The sequence below is a fragment of the Rhamphochromis longiceps genome, linkage group LG1 (genome assembly GCF_057381845.1).
Source record: "Rhamphochromis longiceps isolate RC_006_pf linkage group LG1, R_longiceps_female_GT1.1, whole genome shotgun sequence".
NCBI lineage: Eukaryota > Metazoa > Chordata > Actinopteri > Cichliformes > Cichlidae > Rhamphochromis > Rhamphochromis longiceps.
Window position 1 is genome coordinate 42,693,768 of NC_140557.1, and position 15,543 is coordinate 42,709,310.

At 37.9% G+C, this 15,543-nt stretch overlaps 1 protein-coding gene across 2 annotated transcripts; it reads left to right on the forward strand.

The window, feature by feature from the left end:
• Nucleotides 1-986: 986 nt before the first annotated feature.
• Nucleotides 987-9,458, forward strand: LOC146679273 (sterile alpha motif domain-containing protein 3-like). Of its 2 annotated transcripts, XM_085409847.1 has the most exons (10): nt 987-1,088; nt 2,187-2,271; nt 4,942-5,056; nt 5,391-5,579; nt 5,664-5,751; nt 6,648-6,809; nt 6,921-7,130; nt 7,598-7,763; nt 8,731-8,810; nt 8,964-9,458. In XM_085409847.1, the coding sequence occupies exons 2-10, from the start codon at nt 2,190-2,192 to the stop codon at nt 9,264-9,266; spliced, it is 1,395 nt and encodes a 464-aa protein (XP_085265973.1). In that variant the 5' UTR covers nt 987-1,088; nt 2,187-2,189; the 3' UTR covers nt 9,267-9,458. The 2 variants fall into 2 exon arrangements, with proteins under 2 accessions (XP_085265973.1, XP_085265967.1); XM_085409841.1 differs by lacking the exons at nt 6,648-6,809; nt 6,921-7,130.
• The last annotated feature ends 6,085 nt before the right edge of the window (nt 9,459-15,543 follow it).

Here is a 15,543-nt window from a genome sequence, read left to right on the forward strand (position 1 = left end):
CAAAAAGAAAACATATTACTGATACAGAAATAGTTTTTGAGATTACTGCAAAAAGTGCAGCGTTACCTCCACCCTACACTCAGAAAAATTATGGTTCTTAAATGGTTCTTCAGATGTCCTCATGGTTCTTTAAAGAACCATCATACGTCAAAGAACCTTTTTATTTTGTGGATGGTTCTTCAGCTATTACAAATGGTTCTTTAAAGAACAAAAGGTTCTTCATCCTTAGCTATCTGAGTTTGTTGGTGTAAAATGGCATAAATAATATTCACTTTAATGAGGGTTTAAATTATACTGTGTGTTTTGTTTGTGTGCGGGGGGGGGGGGGCAGATGGTGGGATACTGAATATTCAAATTAAAGTTAGAAACACTTGCTTAAAAATATTCTGATGGCAGGGGTGGGTGCCAAAGCCTGAAGACCCCCAGCACCCACCCTGCAAACCCACTGATCACAAATAATGTGGTAACAGAATATAGAATTTATTATTAAGCCGTTTATGAATATGGTGAATTTATAAATTAACAATCCATTCGGGGGATATTAGACAGATTCAGATACTGATCTATATCAGATCTCTCTCTCTTGCTCGCTCTCTCTCTCTCGCTCTTGCTCTCTCTCTCTCTCGCTCTCTCTCTCTCTCTCTCTCTCTCTCTCTCTCTCTATATATATATATATATATATATATATATATATATATATATATATATATATATATATATATATATATATATATATATATATATATATATATATATATCATAATGATAATACTAGTTACTGTGAACTTTACAAACCACCCAGCAGTAAATAATAATTGCACATGTGATCTGAGTACTTGTTTATCACTGCGCAATTTATTATTATATGTGTCAAGCCAAATAAATGACAGGGAGAGAGAGAGACGTTAGAACACGTAGTACAACCAAAGGGGGGGGGCAACTGTAGGGATGCGCATGCGCACACAGATCGCGCGAGCCTTGAACTTTCTAACGGAAAGAAAACTTTCTCTCGGACGTTGCCAGTGGATAACAGTCTTCAGTACCTGCTGGTCTTTAAAGGATTCTGGATTCCTGGACTGTTGGAAAAGGTAAAACATTTTCATAAAACCTTTTTATTGTTTTGTTTTTGTTACTCGTCATTGTAGCTTGCTGTTAATGTTGTGCTAACAGTAATGGTTAGATACGTTAGCCTTTGACGTTAACGCAGTTTAGTATCTGGTATAAAGAACTGTTTTCCTAACAAAACCACTGTTACAATTAACCCCTGGAGGGTCTTAGAAAAATGCATACACTATCGGTCTTAGAGCCACAAATCGACCCAAGACTCTCCAGGGGTTAAGTGAAGGTGCTCCCAATTAATTTGGCCTGTAAAATATGTGGCTATATTGCGTGCTGCGTACATAAACTAATGTCAGGTAGACAGATATTAAAATTAATAATATGGTTAAAGTCACCAAAATGGCGCCTGAAGCCTGTTGTGTGAGCTCTGTGTCTGGTCTAGAAACTCAGAAATTCAGTAGCCTGTACTTTGAATTGTGGAGTAGCTGTATAAAATACAGCAATGCATAAGTGTTTTGAATAAACAGAAATGTGACACATGAGAAGTTGTCTTTGACTGTTACTGTATAACTTATTTTCAGAGTAGTTGACAAATTATGCTCCAGTCATTTGATGTTACCAAGATAATGTCCGTTTTTATTATAGTTAAATTTTTTTTATGTACATTTCATTTATCCAACATCATATATTAGGCAAAAAAGAGGTCATTATACTAACAAGACCAGATAATCGAAAGCATAAAATAATCAATATTTATCTGAAGAAGGCTTAAAAGTTAGAATAAACAGTGGTATAGTGGTTAGCGCTGCTGCCTCACAGCTAGAAAGACTCTGTTCAATTCCCGGGGTCAACCGGGTGCCTTTTTGTGTGGAGTTTGCATGTTCTCCCTGTTTCTGTGTGGGTTTCCACCCACAATCCAGACATACATATCTGAATGACAACCCTGCCATGGACTGGCAACCTGTCCAGGGTCTACCCCGCCTAAAAAAAACAGCTGGGATAGGCTCCAGCACCCCTCCGATCCTTATGATGATAAAGCGGCTTGGAAAATGAATGAATAAAAAATAAATAAGTTTTTGATGTCACAGAATAAAACAATGTAATGGCATTTTGTTTTGTTTTAACAGATCATGGCTCAGCAGTGGACTGTTGGAGAAGTATCTCTTTGGCTTGGGGAAAATGAATTGGCAGATTATCAACAGGTCTTTGTAGGTGAGCATTTCTATGGATGTGCCATATCAGTGTCCACAGTGCTCCACAAGAAAACCAACATATGAAAAACTGCTGAAACATCAACAGATATACCATGAAAGTGAATGTGGATTCTTCATTGTCTGCAGACTAGAAGACTGTCCCAGAAAGTTTTTGTCTGTGAAATCTTTGAAAAATCACACAAGGAAGAAACATAAATATCAGAAACAAGGATTAGAGTCTGCCCCAGACTGTGACCCTGTCATCCAGGAAACTGTTGAATTTCCCCAATCATCTGAACGAACTCTGAGTGAACTTGTAGAGAACTTTACAGAGACTGTGAGAAAACAACTGGCATTGTTTTCCTTGAATCTTCAAGAGAAAAGTATTGTAAATAGAAAAGTTCAAACATTTGTTCTTATTGAAGTAGAGTCACTTTTCAAGTATTTTATTGAAAACTATAGGGAGATATTTTCTAAATGTTTGCAGACTCTTAATTTTGATATATCAAGTTTTCATTATATTGATGACAATAGTTTGGTAGAACATTGCTTCAGTGCAGTCAGCAACACATATCAACTAGACAGATACTGTGTTGAGAAATTAAACCTGATTGAACCTGTTGAATGTATCCTGGGGATAGATCCTTTTACTGGGAAACAGGACACTTTTCAGTATATGCCACTTCTAAAAGTCTTAGAATTAATATGTAATGATCCTAACATTTTAAGACAAATTTTTAGGCCAGAATCCCGTGCTCCTGAAACCTTAACAGATTTTAGTGATGGGAAAATTTACAAAGAAAGTGATTTTTTTAACACAGACAACCCACATTTGAGAATTCAGTTGTACAGTGATGAATTTGAAGTTGCTAATCCATTAGGATCAAAGAAACGTCTACATAAAGTGTCTGCATTTTATTTTACTTTGGGAAATATTCCACCAAAAGACAGATCTGTTTTAAGACATATTCATCTGTTGATACTTGTCAAACATAGATTGGTGAAAACATATGGATTTGAGAAAATATTAGAACCATTAATTTGTGACCTACAGGTTTTGCAAGAACGTGGATTACGATTAAAATTTGAAGACAGACAGTACTGCATCAAAGGTGGTCTGGCCACAATATCTGCAGACAACCTAACCTCTCACACACTTGCAGGTTTTAGCTGCTCATTCAGTAATGGTAGAATATGCAGGTTTTGTATGTGTCATTACAAGGACCTGTCTAGGATCATTAGTGAGGGAGATTGTGTTCTTAGAACAAAGACTGTTCATGCATACCATCTGCAATGTGTTGAAGATGACCCCCACTGTAGGTCAGTGTATGGTGTAACTGGCCCATGTGCCTTCAACAAGCTGTCATATTTTGATACCACAAATGCATTCCCACCTGATGTAATGCATGATTTTCTTGAGGGGGTCATTCCTCTTGTTTTGAAGTCTGTTGTAAAAGCCTTGCACGAGGACAAAACCGTTACTATCCAAGAGGTGAATGACAGCATAAGGACTTTTAGTTTTGGACAGAATGACTGCACCTCCAAACCTGCTCTAATATCTGAGAAGGTAGCACTGGATAGAAATATCTCTGGAACTGCTGTTGAGAAATGGACATTATTTAGGACTCTGCCTTTCGTCATAGGCTCCAGGATTGAAAAGGGTAACAAGTTTTGGCAGCTTTATCTTTTGGTTCGAGAAATAGGAGAGATTATTCTTGCTCCAACCATCAGCACTGACTGGATTAGTAATCTACATGAACTGATCACTTACTTTTTGACAGATTTCATCAATCTGTTTCCTGGTGTGTTTACACCCAAGCTGCATTTTCTGCTACATTATCCTCAGCTCATCCTTGATTATGGGTCACTCCGCTCTCATTGGTGCATGAGGTTTGAAGCCAGACATCAATATTTCAAGACAGTAGCAAGAATCACCAATAACTATATTAATATTTGTCAGACTTTGGCAAAGAGGAATCAGCTTCGTCAATGCTGGGAGTGGCAGCCTGAACGGATCATCAGGAGCGATCATACACAAGCAGCAGTTAATAACTTATCACTTCAAGAACTTCCAGTGAACTTGCAGATTTGTTTGCAAAACTTGGAGACAGCCGTTACTGTGGATGAGAAACTCTGGACAAGTAAATGCATCATTTTAAACTCTGTAAAATATGCAGTTGGAGATTTCTTCATTTTGGAACTTGTGCATGCAGAGCAAATTCCACTGTTTGTGAAAATAGTCCTGATTGTGTATATCAGGGCCAACTGGTTTCTTGTTGGAAGACTTTTCACAACACTGGAGTTTATAAGACACCTTCAATCATACCACATCAGAGAGACTGATGATCTGTTGATATTCAAGCCTGGGGATGAGGTAGACTTTCATGCTTTGGACGCATACAGATGTGATGGTCAAGACTTCATTACACTGATCCACCGACCTTTTAAGGCAGTCCATACCAAAGTTAGGTAAGATACATCCTAAACCATGACTTTTTAGTTAGGAGTTGTCAACCACTGTTAAAATGATTTTAACCACTTTTTGGCTATTCCACAGGTCTGTCATCATCTATAGTCACTAATGAACTCATAGCTGTTTTTTTAGTAATGTTTTATAATATTTTTATTCTTTATCTTCGACATGCTCATTTCTGTTTTGATCGTGTCTTATTGTTTTTCTGTGCCACAGACAATGAAATCGATGGATCGACACTTCTGCAGATGACTGAAAGAATGAGTGAGCGTCTTTTTCCAAAAGTGAAAGACCAAGTGAAATTTTTGTCTGCTGTAGAGAAGCTGAAAGAGTGAGTCTTAAGTTGACTGGTTGATTCACTGAATTGTACATTCATACAATCCAGTGTTTCCCCTCCCCTAGGTTTATGGTGTTGGAGGGTGGGGGGCAAGGGGTTGACGCAAGCCCTGTTCTGTTTCTCCAGCGTTGATGTGCATCACACACCCATTTACTTTCAAATTGAAATGTCACAGCCACTCTTACTCTCTGTTATGATTCTGTTTCTGTAGTTCAGCAGCTGTTATTGTACGTTTTAAATATGCGGATATTCCTGATGCAGGACACAAGGACACGTATATTCATGTCTTGTAACAAACTCTAAACATACTTCTTACTTCTTCTTGCAGTGGAAGGCAACACAAAGAAAAGCATACTGTGTCAGCACTCCAACCTATGTTTAACTGCAAAGTGCAGTTTCCTCCAGCTGTGCTCACTGCGTTGACCAATAAAGATGCAGCACTAAAGTCACCCACCAAGAACAGACTCAAAAACATGCTTATTCAAGCACTGTTTGACCACTTGAGTAATGAGACAATGTAAGTCTATATATAATTAAGATTTGATCCATTTAAAATACAGTATGTACATCAGAATTTAAGTTCATCATTCAAAATTTGCAGGTATCCCTCTCTTGTGCAGTATGTAGACCTTCTGAGGACTGTCCTTCTGAGTTTTCCTTTTTTGAAGGAGAGTTATGGCTCTGGATATGTAAGTATTCCTGAAAAGCAAACATTGATACAATTGTCCAACAAATTGTCTTTGAATTGCCCAATTATTGGCTAATGAGTGTAACATGCTAACATTTTCATTGCTACATATTCAGAGGTTATCTGTTCCCTTGTGGCCACTACAATACAAGTATTAGTATTGTGATTTTTGAGGCAGATGTCGTGCAGTATGGTCAAACAATAAATAAAATATCAATTGCTCTTTTAAATTAATTGTTTCATTTCTCTGTGAATTCTCAAGTGAATGGTGTGAAATTCAGCATTATATTAGCTCTGTTTGCCTTTGTATCAGGATAGTGTAGTTTTTGTATTTAAAAAATTAAATTTGAAAATAGGGCAGGGATAGCTCAGTAGGTAGTGTGGTTATCCCATGATCGGAAGGTCGGGGGTTTGAATCAACTGAACGGCTACCCTGAGGTACCCTTGAGCAAGGTACCGTCCCTACACACTGCTCCCCAGGCGCCTGATTAGTGGCTGCCCACTGCTTCACTGAGTGAATGGGTTAAATGCAAAGAGAGAAATTTCCCTGTGGGGATCAATAAAGTATACATTATTATTAAAAGGTAGAGGTATTAACATATAGACTGAAAGATCATGACGAGTATGCTTGTAGGACATATTGCCATTAATACTTTATCTACCTTTTATAGTGTATTTAGCCAATCTAAAGTGCTCCAAACATTTATATCATGTGTTCGATCAACTCCTAAGAGTTAAAGAAGAGATCTGTAAATAGGAACTAATTAGGTTATGACATGATTACAGCAAACCTACCAGCTTTATGTCACTCAAAGTTTTCTGGTAAATGTCTTGCATAAAGGGAGGACCTAGTTGCACCTATTTATGAATAATTAGTTACATTTTTATCATTTGTAGGATGCTCTGCATGAGTCTCTCAGGAACAAGTTTAAAAAGGAAAGAAGACCACTAGTAGACGTAGAGGAAATTGAAAAAATGAGACAGAAATACTCAGTTCCAAATTCAGGAAGAAAAAGATCATCAGATATCCAGCCCTGTATCCTTTTGAAAAAAACCAAGGCAAGTTAAATATGCTCAATGTTTGTTTGCCATTTTAAATTGTACATAAAAGTTAAAAGTATTGTTTGTTTGTTTTTTCTCTCAATATTTGCTAAACTTTTTAATAACCAGCATATCAATCCTCTTGACGATGGGGAGGATGAAAGGAGCACCGACCAACATGTATCAGTGATTAAGCAAGAGTGCCAAAAAACTAGGCCAAATGTGGATGTCATTCAAACGCACCTCAGGAAAATACAGAAGTACAGAACACACTACATTCTTCAGCATACTACTGAAGAGGTTCTACGAGAATTCCCATGTCTCACTATCCCTGTTGTGGTGAGTGTTTTATCAAAAACTGCAGCAAAAAACAACAATAACAATAGTGCACAGCAAAAACACGAATATGTACTGATGTGCTGCACATTTATACAGACTTCTAATAATCATGTACCTACAGGACAGGCAAAGTGACTGACTCAGCAGATTTTATGAGTAATAAAAGTACACTAACAGAACACTAACAGAAATTGCCACATTGACTATGTCTTTCTCTTTGGTTTTATTTTCATGCTACAGGATAATTTTGGACTAATCTGATGCCAATGATAGTTTTTTGGGAAGAATAGTCTAAACATCCCTTTTGCACAGCAATGTGTACTTGAGAATTAAAGTAAACAAATGCAAAATTATAATTTCTTCTCTAATGATAATTGATGTGTGAAATAATGATTGTTCTGGTTTGCTATATAATGGTATATATTATGGTACAAAGCTAATATGTATATGTTTATCCTTTATTTTAGCTTCTTGAAGAGGCTTCCATGTTACTTAAAACTGATGTGGACAAAAAAGTAATCCGAGGATTCAGTAAGTTGGCAGCGAAGCTTGTGTCAATAGCCCCAAACAGCAACCTTAAAAGCCTCTGCTTAAAATCTGTTGATGAGAGCCAGACAGACACTGAAAGAAAAGGTGAGGGCACTTGGCAATAATGAGCAAAAACATTTTTAACTCCTATCTCAGATACCACTTTTTAAGGTTTCACATACAGCACATTAGTAAACACAGTGTCCCTTACAACAGCGGTCCCCAACCCCCGGGCCTCGGACTGGTACCGGTCCGTGAGTCGTTTGGTACCGGGCCGCGAGAGTTGAGGCTCAGGTGTGAAATGTATAGTTTTTCAGGGTTTTTATCGGTTTTCAGCGTTATTTTGTTATCGTTTTTATCGTTTACTCGGTTTTCCTGGGTCTTTTCACGTGTGTTATGAATAAATTTTCTTTTTTTCGGTACCGGTACTAGTTTTATTTTGTTGTATTTATCCGCGACACTTTAAAGGCCAGTCCATGAAAATATTGTCAGGCATAAACCGGTCCGTGGCGCAAAAAAGGTTGGGGACCGCTGCTTTACAATATCCACAGACTGACATTTCTCCTGTCTCGTCTCTGCAATGATGTACTTTAAGATTTAACTGATATACCCTCGATGCTATATGTAGCATCGTTACATATGTAGAGTCGTTACTATACAGTTCCACCAGTTCTTTGAAGGAGAGTAGGTGTGGATTTCATCAAAAAAACGATTAATTACACCATTATTCGAATAAGTCAAGGAAATACTCTATGAAGATTTTCAGTCATTCACACAATGTTTATCCCAAAAAATGTTCAGTGGCAGCTAGACTTGCTTTGCAAGTTCTTTAGGACTCAAATTATTTAAAGCTAGCAACTTACAGAACTGAACAACATTCTGGGGGTTTTGTATAAATGCTTAACATTTACACTGAATTACACTGAAAAGTTAATTAGGTATACATTTACTGCACTAATGCTTATGTTCTGCAAGACATTCAACTCCTGATAAAGGCACTCATATGGCCTTTACACCTTTGTATTAACAAAATTGGCCAGAAAATACTTACATATTTCTCTTTATTTTTCAGGTCAGATGGTAAACACAGCTGTTCTTCTCCTGCCATCTATTTTCAAAGAAAATGCCTCTCATCTCTTCGTCATAAATAAGGTAAATTTATATATTTTTTGGTATGGTGAGAGGGGGGGGGGGTCTTGAACAAATCCAGTATTTTACAGGAGTTTTATACTTTCATTGGGACAGCTGTTGTTTATACTTATTTAAACTATACTCCTCATTTCAAGAATTTAATTTCTGTTTCAGGATCCACACAGCCCGATACCTACAATCGTACTCAGCAGCAGTGACGGCAAGCCCTTGAGTGATTCAACTGAGGTCAATGTCCAGATGGATGGACAAAAAAGGATTCTGGACAGTGGGGAAATGGACATTTCATTGGCGATGGGTATTGTCTTCTCCCTGTACCATGTCTACAATGTTGCCTATCCAAGTGAACTAAAAAAGACATTTTGCTTTTTGGAGGCATTTGTTCTCAACTTGGGAACTCTGACTACACCTGTACCAGTAGCTGTGCAAAGAGTGGCAAATGCATTAAATATCTCATAGATTGCCAGCATAGTGCAGGTGAGAGACTGAAATTATCCCAGTGTGGACTAACAAAGGACCATGAGTCTCACATTAAACTTAACTTACATAACTTAAGGCTGCAGTTCATTGATAATTTAAATAAAAAGATTGTTCTTGAAATAGTTTTACTGAAAATGCAAACATGCTGATGAAAATGTGTTGTTTAATTGTCTGTTATGAAAGTATTGCTATTTCTAATGTAAAAATTGTTGTTTTATCTATAGTATGATATTTATATGTATTTATAGTAAAGATATTTAATTATTACTGTTTAAATGACTTATATGCTATTATTAGTAGTGGTGTTGTGCTTAGCATTAAAATGTCTTTTTCTGTAATACAAAGTGCCAATAAACCATTAATATATGTCTATGTGCTTGTATTTATTTTACCCTACTCAAATTCAATTTATGATACATTTTATTTTGAAAGATTTAAAATGGTTCTTTAAAGAACCACTCAAAAAAGGTTCTTTAAAATGGTTCTTTTAAAGAACCATTTGAAGGATCTTTTTAAAAATGGTTCTTTGAAGAACCATTTCTTTCAGTGGTTCATTGAAGAACCTTTAAAGGTGCCCCAAAGAACCATTTCTTGATGGTTCTTTGGGGCACCTTTGAAGGTTCTTCAATGAACCACTGAAAGAAATGGTTCTTCAAAGAACTTTTGTTTGAAAGGTTCTTTGTGGCACCAAAAAAGGTTCTTCTATGGCATCAGTCTAAAGAACCACTTTTAATTCCAGTTGGCACCTTTATTTTTCTGAGTGTACTGTTACTCATTTTATATTAAGATTTAATAATCTCGTTGGTATTGGTGTGGGGAGTAGCCTTCAGTAATAGTAATAAACCACACAGCAATAGTACATTAATGTAACTGTAAAAAGCATAACAATATATTAAGTAATCCAAAGTATTCAGAATACTCACATTGAGTAATTTAATGGAATACATTACAAACTACATTTTGGGGCATGTATTCTGTAATCCGTAGTGGAATACATTTTAAAAGTAACCTTCCCAAGACTGAATACAGGGGACTTGACAGACTCGCACACTGAAGATACGACACCATGACCATCATAATGGGGAAAACACATGAAACTCAAAATGCTGAGTCAAAAGACACAGCCAATGACAATCCCCAGACACTGCAAGTCTGTACCTAACCCCATATCGACTACAATAACAAAGGCAGGACAAAACAACAACCCTCCCCCACTAGGTGATGGAGGTGATGGATCACAGGAGCCCAGAGAGATTGATCTAATGTGGCGGAACAGGCTGTATCAGTTTTTCCTTCCCACCGCTGCACAGTGCTGCTCGTAGGGGGTCATTTAGGGCTGCCCCTGTTGCAAAGGAGATTTCAAAGGGGTCTTGTCAAAATTCATAGAATTATGTGAGCCAGATTTTGATCCATTGTGCAATACCACTTGGAAAGCGTCTGGTTGGCAGTGGCTTCATATTTCAGCATCACAATGACCCAAAACACACTGCACACAGTGGAACACTATCTATCATGGATTGGCCTCCCCACAGCCTGGACCTCAACATCATTGAAGCAGTGTAGGTGTCAAGGTGTGTGGCAGGCAGGATGAAACTCAGGACTCATACACAAAGGAATAAACTCAAAACAGCAGATTTATTGCTGTAGAAAACTCTAACATGAAATACAAGAAAACTAAACTAGAAACTCAAAACTTGAAGCTCAAACTAGAAAACAGAGAACCAGAACATTACCTACCTGGAGAGCCTAGGGAACTATTCCCGAAAACTTCTTAAAGAAATTACAAGGGAGGTGCCTAAGTCAGTTTAAGCTACATACTGCAGGTATGCCAAAAAATTGCTGAAGCTAAAACTTTTGAACAGTAATGTAAGACTTGAGAAGACTTAAGCAACACTTATCTTATCCTGTTCAAATCTAGATATTGATACACTGGAATTACATGCATAGTGAGAGCTGCAGAGAGGATCATTGGTGTCTCTCTCCCCTCCCTCCAGGACATTTACAGCACCCGTCTCACTAAAAAAGCCCTTTGCATAGCGGCTGATCCCACGCACCCAATGCAAAGCTTCTTCAAGCTGCTGCCGTCGGGGAGGAGACTGCGGAGTCTCCAGGCCAGGACCAGCAGACTGAAGGACAGCTTCATCCATCAGGCTGTCAGGAAGCTTAACTCCCTCCCGATTCTGCCCCCTCTCCCCTCTCTCCTCCACGGTCTCACTGAACTCTGTCACACACACTCTCACACACACACACACACACACACACACACACACACACACACACACACACACACACACACACACACACACTCTCTGACTCACTCACTGGCCTGCACCAGTTACCAGTCACTTTGTGGAGCATTGGACTGCCATTACCTCATAAGACTTTGTGTTACACTATCTCATACCGTACATTACCAAATCTCCATTTGCACTATTTGCCTATTTGCACTACTCTGCCTGGTTTGCACTCAATGTCATTTACCCTTATATTGTATATTGTATAGCTTTCTTGTTATATGTAAAATTGTATTATATTATTTAATTTTTTTTACTTTAAAATATTTTACTTGCATTTTTAATCACTCTTATATTTAAATGTTCATTTTCTATTTTATCTAGGGATTGAGAGTAACGAAGTTTCTATTCTCTGTATGTCCTGTACATGTGGCAGAATTGACAATAAAGTTGACTTTGACTTTGACTTGATTACTTTTTACTGTTGTTTCTGTGTCTCAGTCACAGCACCATAGAGTTTATTGCTTTGGTTGTTAGCCAGCAGAGGTGATTGGAAAATTTTACACAACCTGGAGCCCTAATGTGCCCTTTGTGGAAGAGATTTTCGTATTTTTTGCATATTTGAATATTATTTGCATTTCAACCCTCCGTTAAGCCCAGCAGCACAGAACAGTTGTACAGGGGAAAGCCCACTGGCTGTTACTCATTACACAACCGGGAAGCACCTGCAGCAGCTGGCCGAGAGTGTCTGGCTACAGAGTGGGAAGCCGTTGCAAAGCTTCCATTAGACAACTGGACAAAAATGAACAGCTGAAAGGTTTTTTTTTCTTCTAGAGCTTCCTGTTTCATCTTATGTAAAGGTGGAAACCACATAGAAAATCCTGATCTGGTAGATCATATTAAACACTAAACAGGTAGTAGCTCTCAGAATTATTTTGATGGTATATTATGTTCTAAATGATTAAGCCAATAAGAAGAAGATAAAACACAATATATAAAAGGTAATGATGACTTTGAATAGTGGCCAGTTAACCAAATAACACTGTTTATCACATTATTTCTATCATTAACAGTCTTTATGTGTCCCTCATTTCAACGCTGCACTCACTAAAATAGTAGCTGCTCGTGGTTTTTTATGTCAAAAAGTGATGTTTTCTGTAAGCATTCTTTTGAAACAGCTTCCAGGACGAAACTATATGAACGTAAAACATCTCCTGTCATATACAGCAATAGTATAGGTCTAACCTGCTGACCTAAAGTGCAAGCACATAAAAACAAACAAGACAGACAAGATATAAGAGGTAACATATGCATCTCCTTGGGTGCACAGTCTGATAAGATAGCATTCATTCCTCATCATGCTATGCTTGTCTGGTGTATGTAAGTAAAAGGAATGTGCTTTCACTTTCCTCAGAGTCATCTCTCACCACCACAGACGCCAACTTGCTTATTCTTGCCCATACAGGCACATTAGAAGGCTTGGTCTAGTAAGCCTTAATTCGGGCATGTGGGAAAGGTTACTTTTAAAAGCTGCTGGGGCAAACACAGTGTCAGTCAAAACTGCTTCATGACCACTTTGAGTAAGAAAACCAGGCCAGATTTACAGGGCTGTTCCTCTAAGCAAAGACACTTTAACAGTGTAAAAAGGCACTCGAGAAAATTCCGTCACCATAGCACATTGTCAGAGGGATGGAGTTTTGCATACTGTTGTGGTTAGAAATCCTTTGTTACTGGTTTGCTAATTTTTAATAGCCACATGATACGACAGTTGATACAACAGTTTTCAAAGTTTAATCCATATGCTCATCTCATTGCTTTGATTACTCATTAATCATTTGCTTACTGTGAATTTAAAAGCAGTTTTAGAGGTTTTTTTTTTATCCGTTTGCTTTTAGGAAAGTTGCAATAAGCCCAATGAAAGAACGCTTTATGCTCTTTGAAAAAGAATTATTTTATGTTGTATCAAACAAATGTTTCAGAAATTTCTCATTTCAATAATGTTGTTAAAACCAATCTACCGCTTTCACATTTCAGAGGTATAAAATGAGAAGCAGGGGTTCCAAGTTAGAAACCACAATTATAAGCTAAGCGAGTGACACCAGTTGACACCTGAGTGGCTGGTTTGGTCATAAACCTTTGACTACAATTTTTTAAATTTAATCTAATTTGGAATAATCCTAACAGTGTCTTGGAGAATCTAGAAGCCAAATTTATTTTTCATACAAGCCTCATTCACAGATAATGCTTTAGTCCACGGGTGTTGAACTCCAGGCCTCGAGGGCCGGTGTCCTACGAATTTTAGATGTGTCCTTGATCCAACACAGCTGATTTAAATGGCTAAATTACCACCTCAACATTTCTCGAAGTTCTCCAGAAGCCTGGTAATTGTTATGAGTGGCTGTGTGCAGACAGGAATAGGACCCAAGGTGCAGACTCCGGAGACAGATGTGAACTCAAAACAACTTTAATGTTAAACTCAAATATAACATAACTGGAAAAAATCTAAATAAACTTACAGCGGAGGACTGACAGAACACACAGCTAGGTAAACAGTAGATCGCGACACAGACACAGAGAAACACAGGGCTTAAATACACAGAGGGAGCAATCAGGGAATGGGTAACAGGAGGGAAACACAGCTGGGGCAATCAGAACTGACGAGACAAGGAAGCGTAAACTGAACACACATAAGACAGAGACCTTCAAAGTAAAACAGGAAACACAAAACACAGACTGAACAAAAGACAGACTCACATGCAGGCACTACAGAGGGAACAGAGACGTGGCACCAGGGCAGACACAGACACTGACTGGACACGGGGATATAGCCGACAGGGGAGACAGCAACTAAGGATAACACAGAGACATAAACCAAAAGACAGAACTCTAACAAAGAAACCAAAGACTAGAAATTATAAATAATAATAAACTCAAAAACCCTGGGCCAACGACCCAGGCATCCTAACAGTAATGAACTTTTCATTTGATTCAGGTGTGTTGACCCAGGGTGATACCTAAGGCCATGTACACACTAATACGTTTTGGTTTGAAAACCCATCTTTTTCTCTTCTGTCCACGGGACGACGTTGTCGTTTAAGGAAAATGCAGCGTTTTAAAAACACTCTCCAAAGCTAGTGCATTTGAAAACGCTGTTTTTGCGTCGCAGTGTGGACAGCAAACCCGGAGCCTTTTCTAAAACAATGACACATTTTAGTCATGTGATACAGTCATGTGACCAATTAAACTAAGATAGCGGAGGGCATTATACAGTGTTTGTTTTGTTTGCGCTCAATTTTGACAGCCCTATTAAAGAGTAATATCAGTGTACATGTTTCAGAGAGCTTTTCTTCAAATTCTTTAACTCTCACTCGCTTTTGCAACTTTGTACTTTTGTGTTACTCGCAGCAACAACTCCACCTGATTGTTAGTCCATTTAAAAAACTCGGTGCTTTTCCTCAAAGGTGACAAAGTAAGCTGCAGTCCTACATGCCTCTCTGTAGCTTCTCTCCTTCTGTTCTACCCTCAAAACCCTTAGAGACAGTGTCTGCTCCCAAACCAACAAGAACCAAACCAAAAATCAGCAAAAAAAAACCCCAATTCAAACCTTTTAAATCCCAGAGAAAGAACAATATAGTATCCACAATTACACCAAGGAGTAAAACAGTGAAATGTGGATTATTAAGCATTAGGTCTTTTTCCTTGTTAGTCCCTGCCAGTACATTATGAATTAATAATTGATGATTAGTTGGTTTAGTCTGCCTTGTAGAGGATGATTATGTTAGTTTAAATGAATCCAAACAACTGACTTATAATAACTGTCAGAATCCTGGAAGCACAGGCCAGGGAGGGGGTGTGGCAGCAATATTCTACTTCTACTCCAACTTATTAACCAACCAAAGACCCAGACAGAGTTTTTATTCATTTTAAAGCTTGATGCTTAGACTTGTCCACCCTAGCTACAAAAGCTCAAAAACCAATTTTATTTCTTGTTATCTATCAACCTTGGCCTTACTTTTTTGATT

Coding starts and splice junctions, on each gene's coding strand:
- LOC146679273 (XM_085409847.1), top strand. CDS start 2,190: ATGGCTCAGCAGTGGACTGTTGGAGAAGTATCTCTTTGGCTTGGGGAA. Junction 5,580..5,663: donor CACTTGAGTAATGAGACAAT/GTAAGTCTATAT, acceptor CAAAATTTGCAG/GTATCCCTCTCTTGTGCAGT. Junction 7,764..8,730: donor GACAGACACTGAAAGAAAAG/GTGAGGGCACTT, acceptor TTTATTTTTCAG/GTCAGATGGTAAACACAGCT.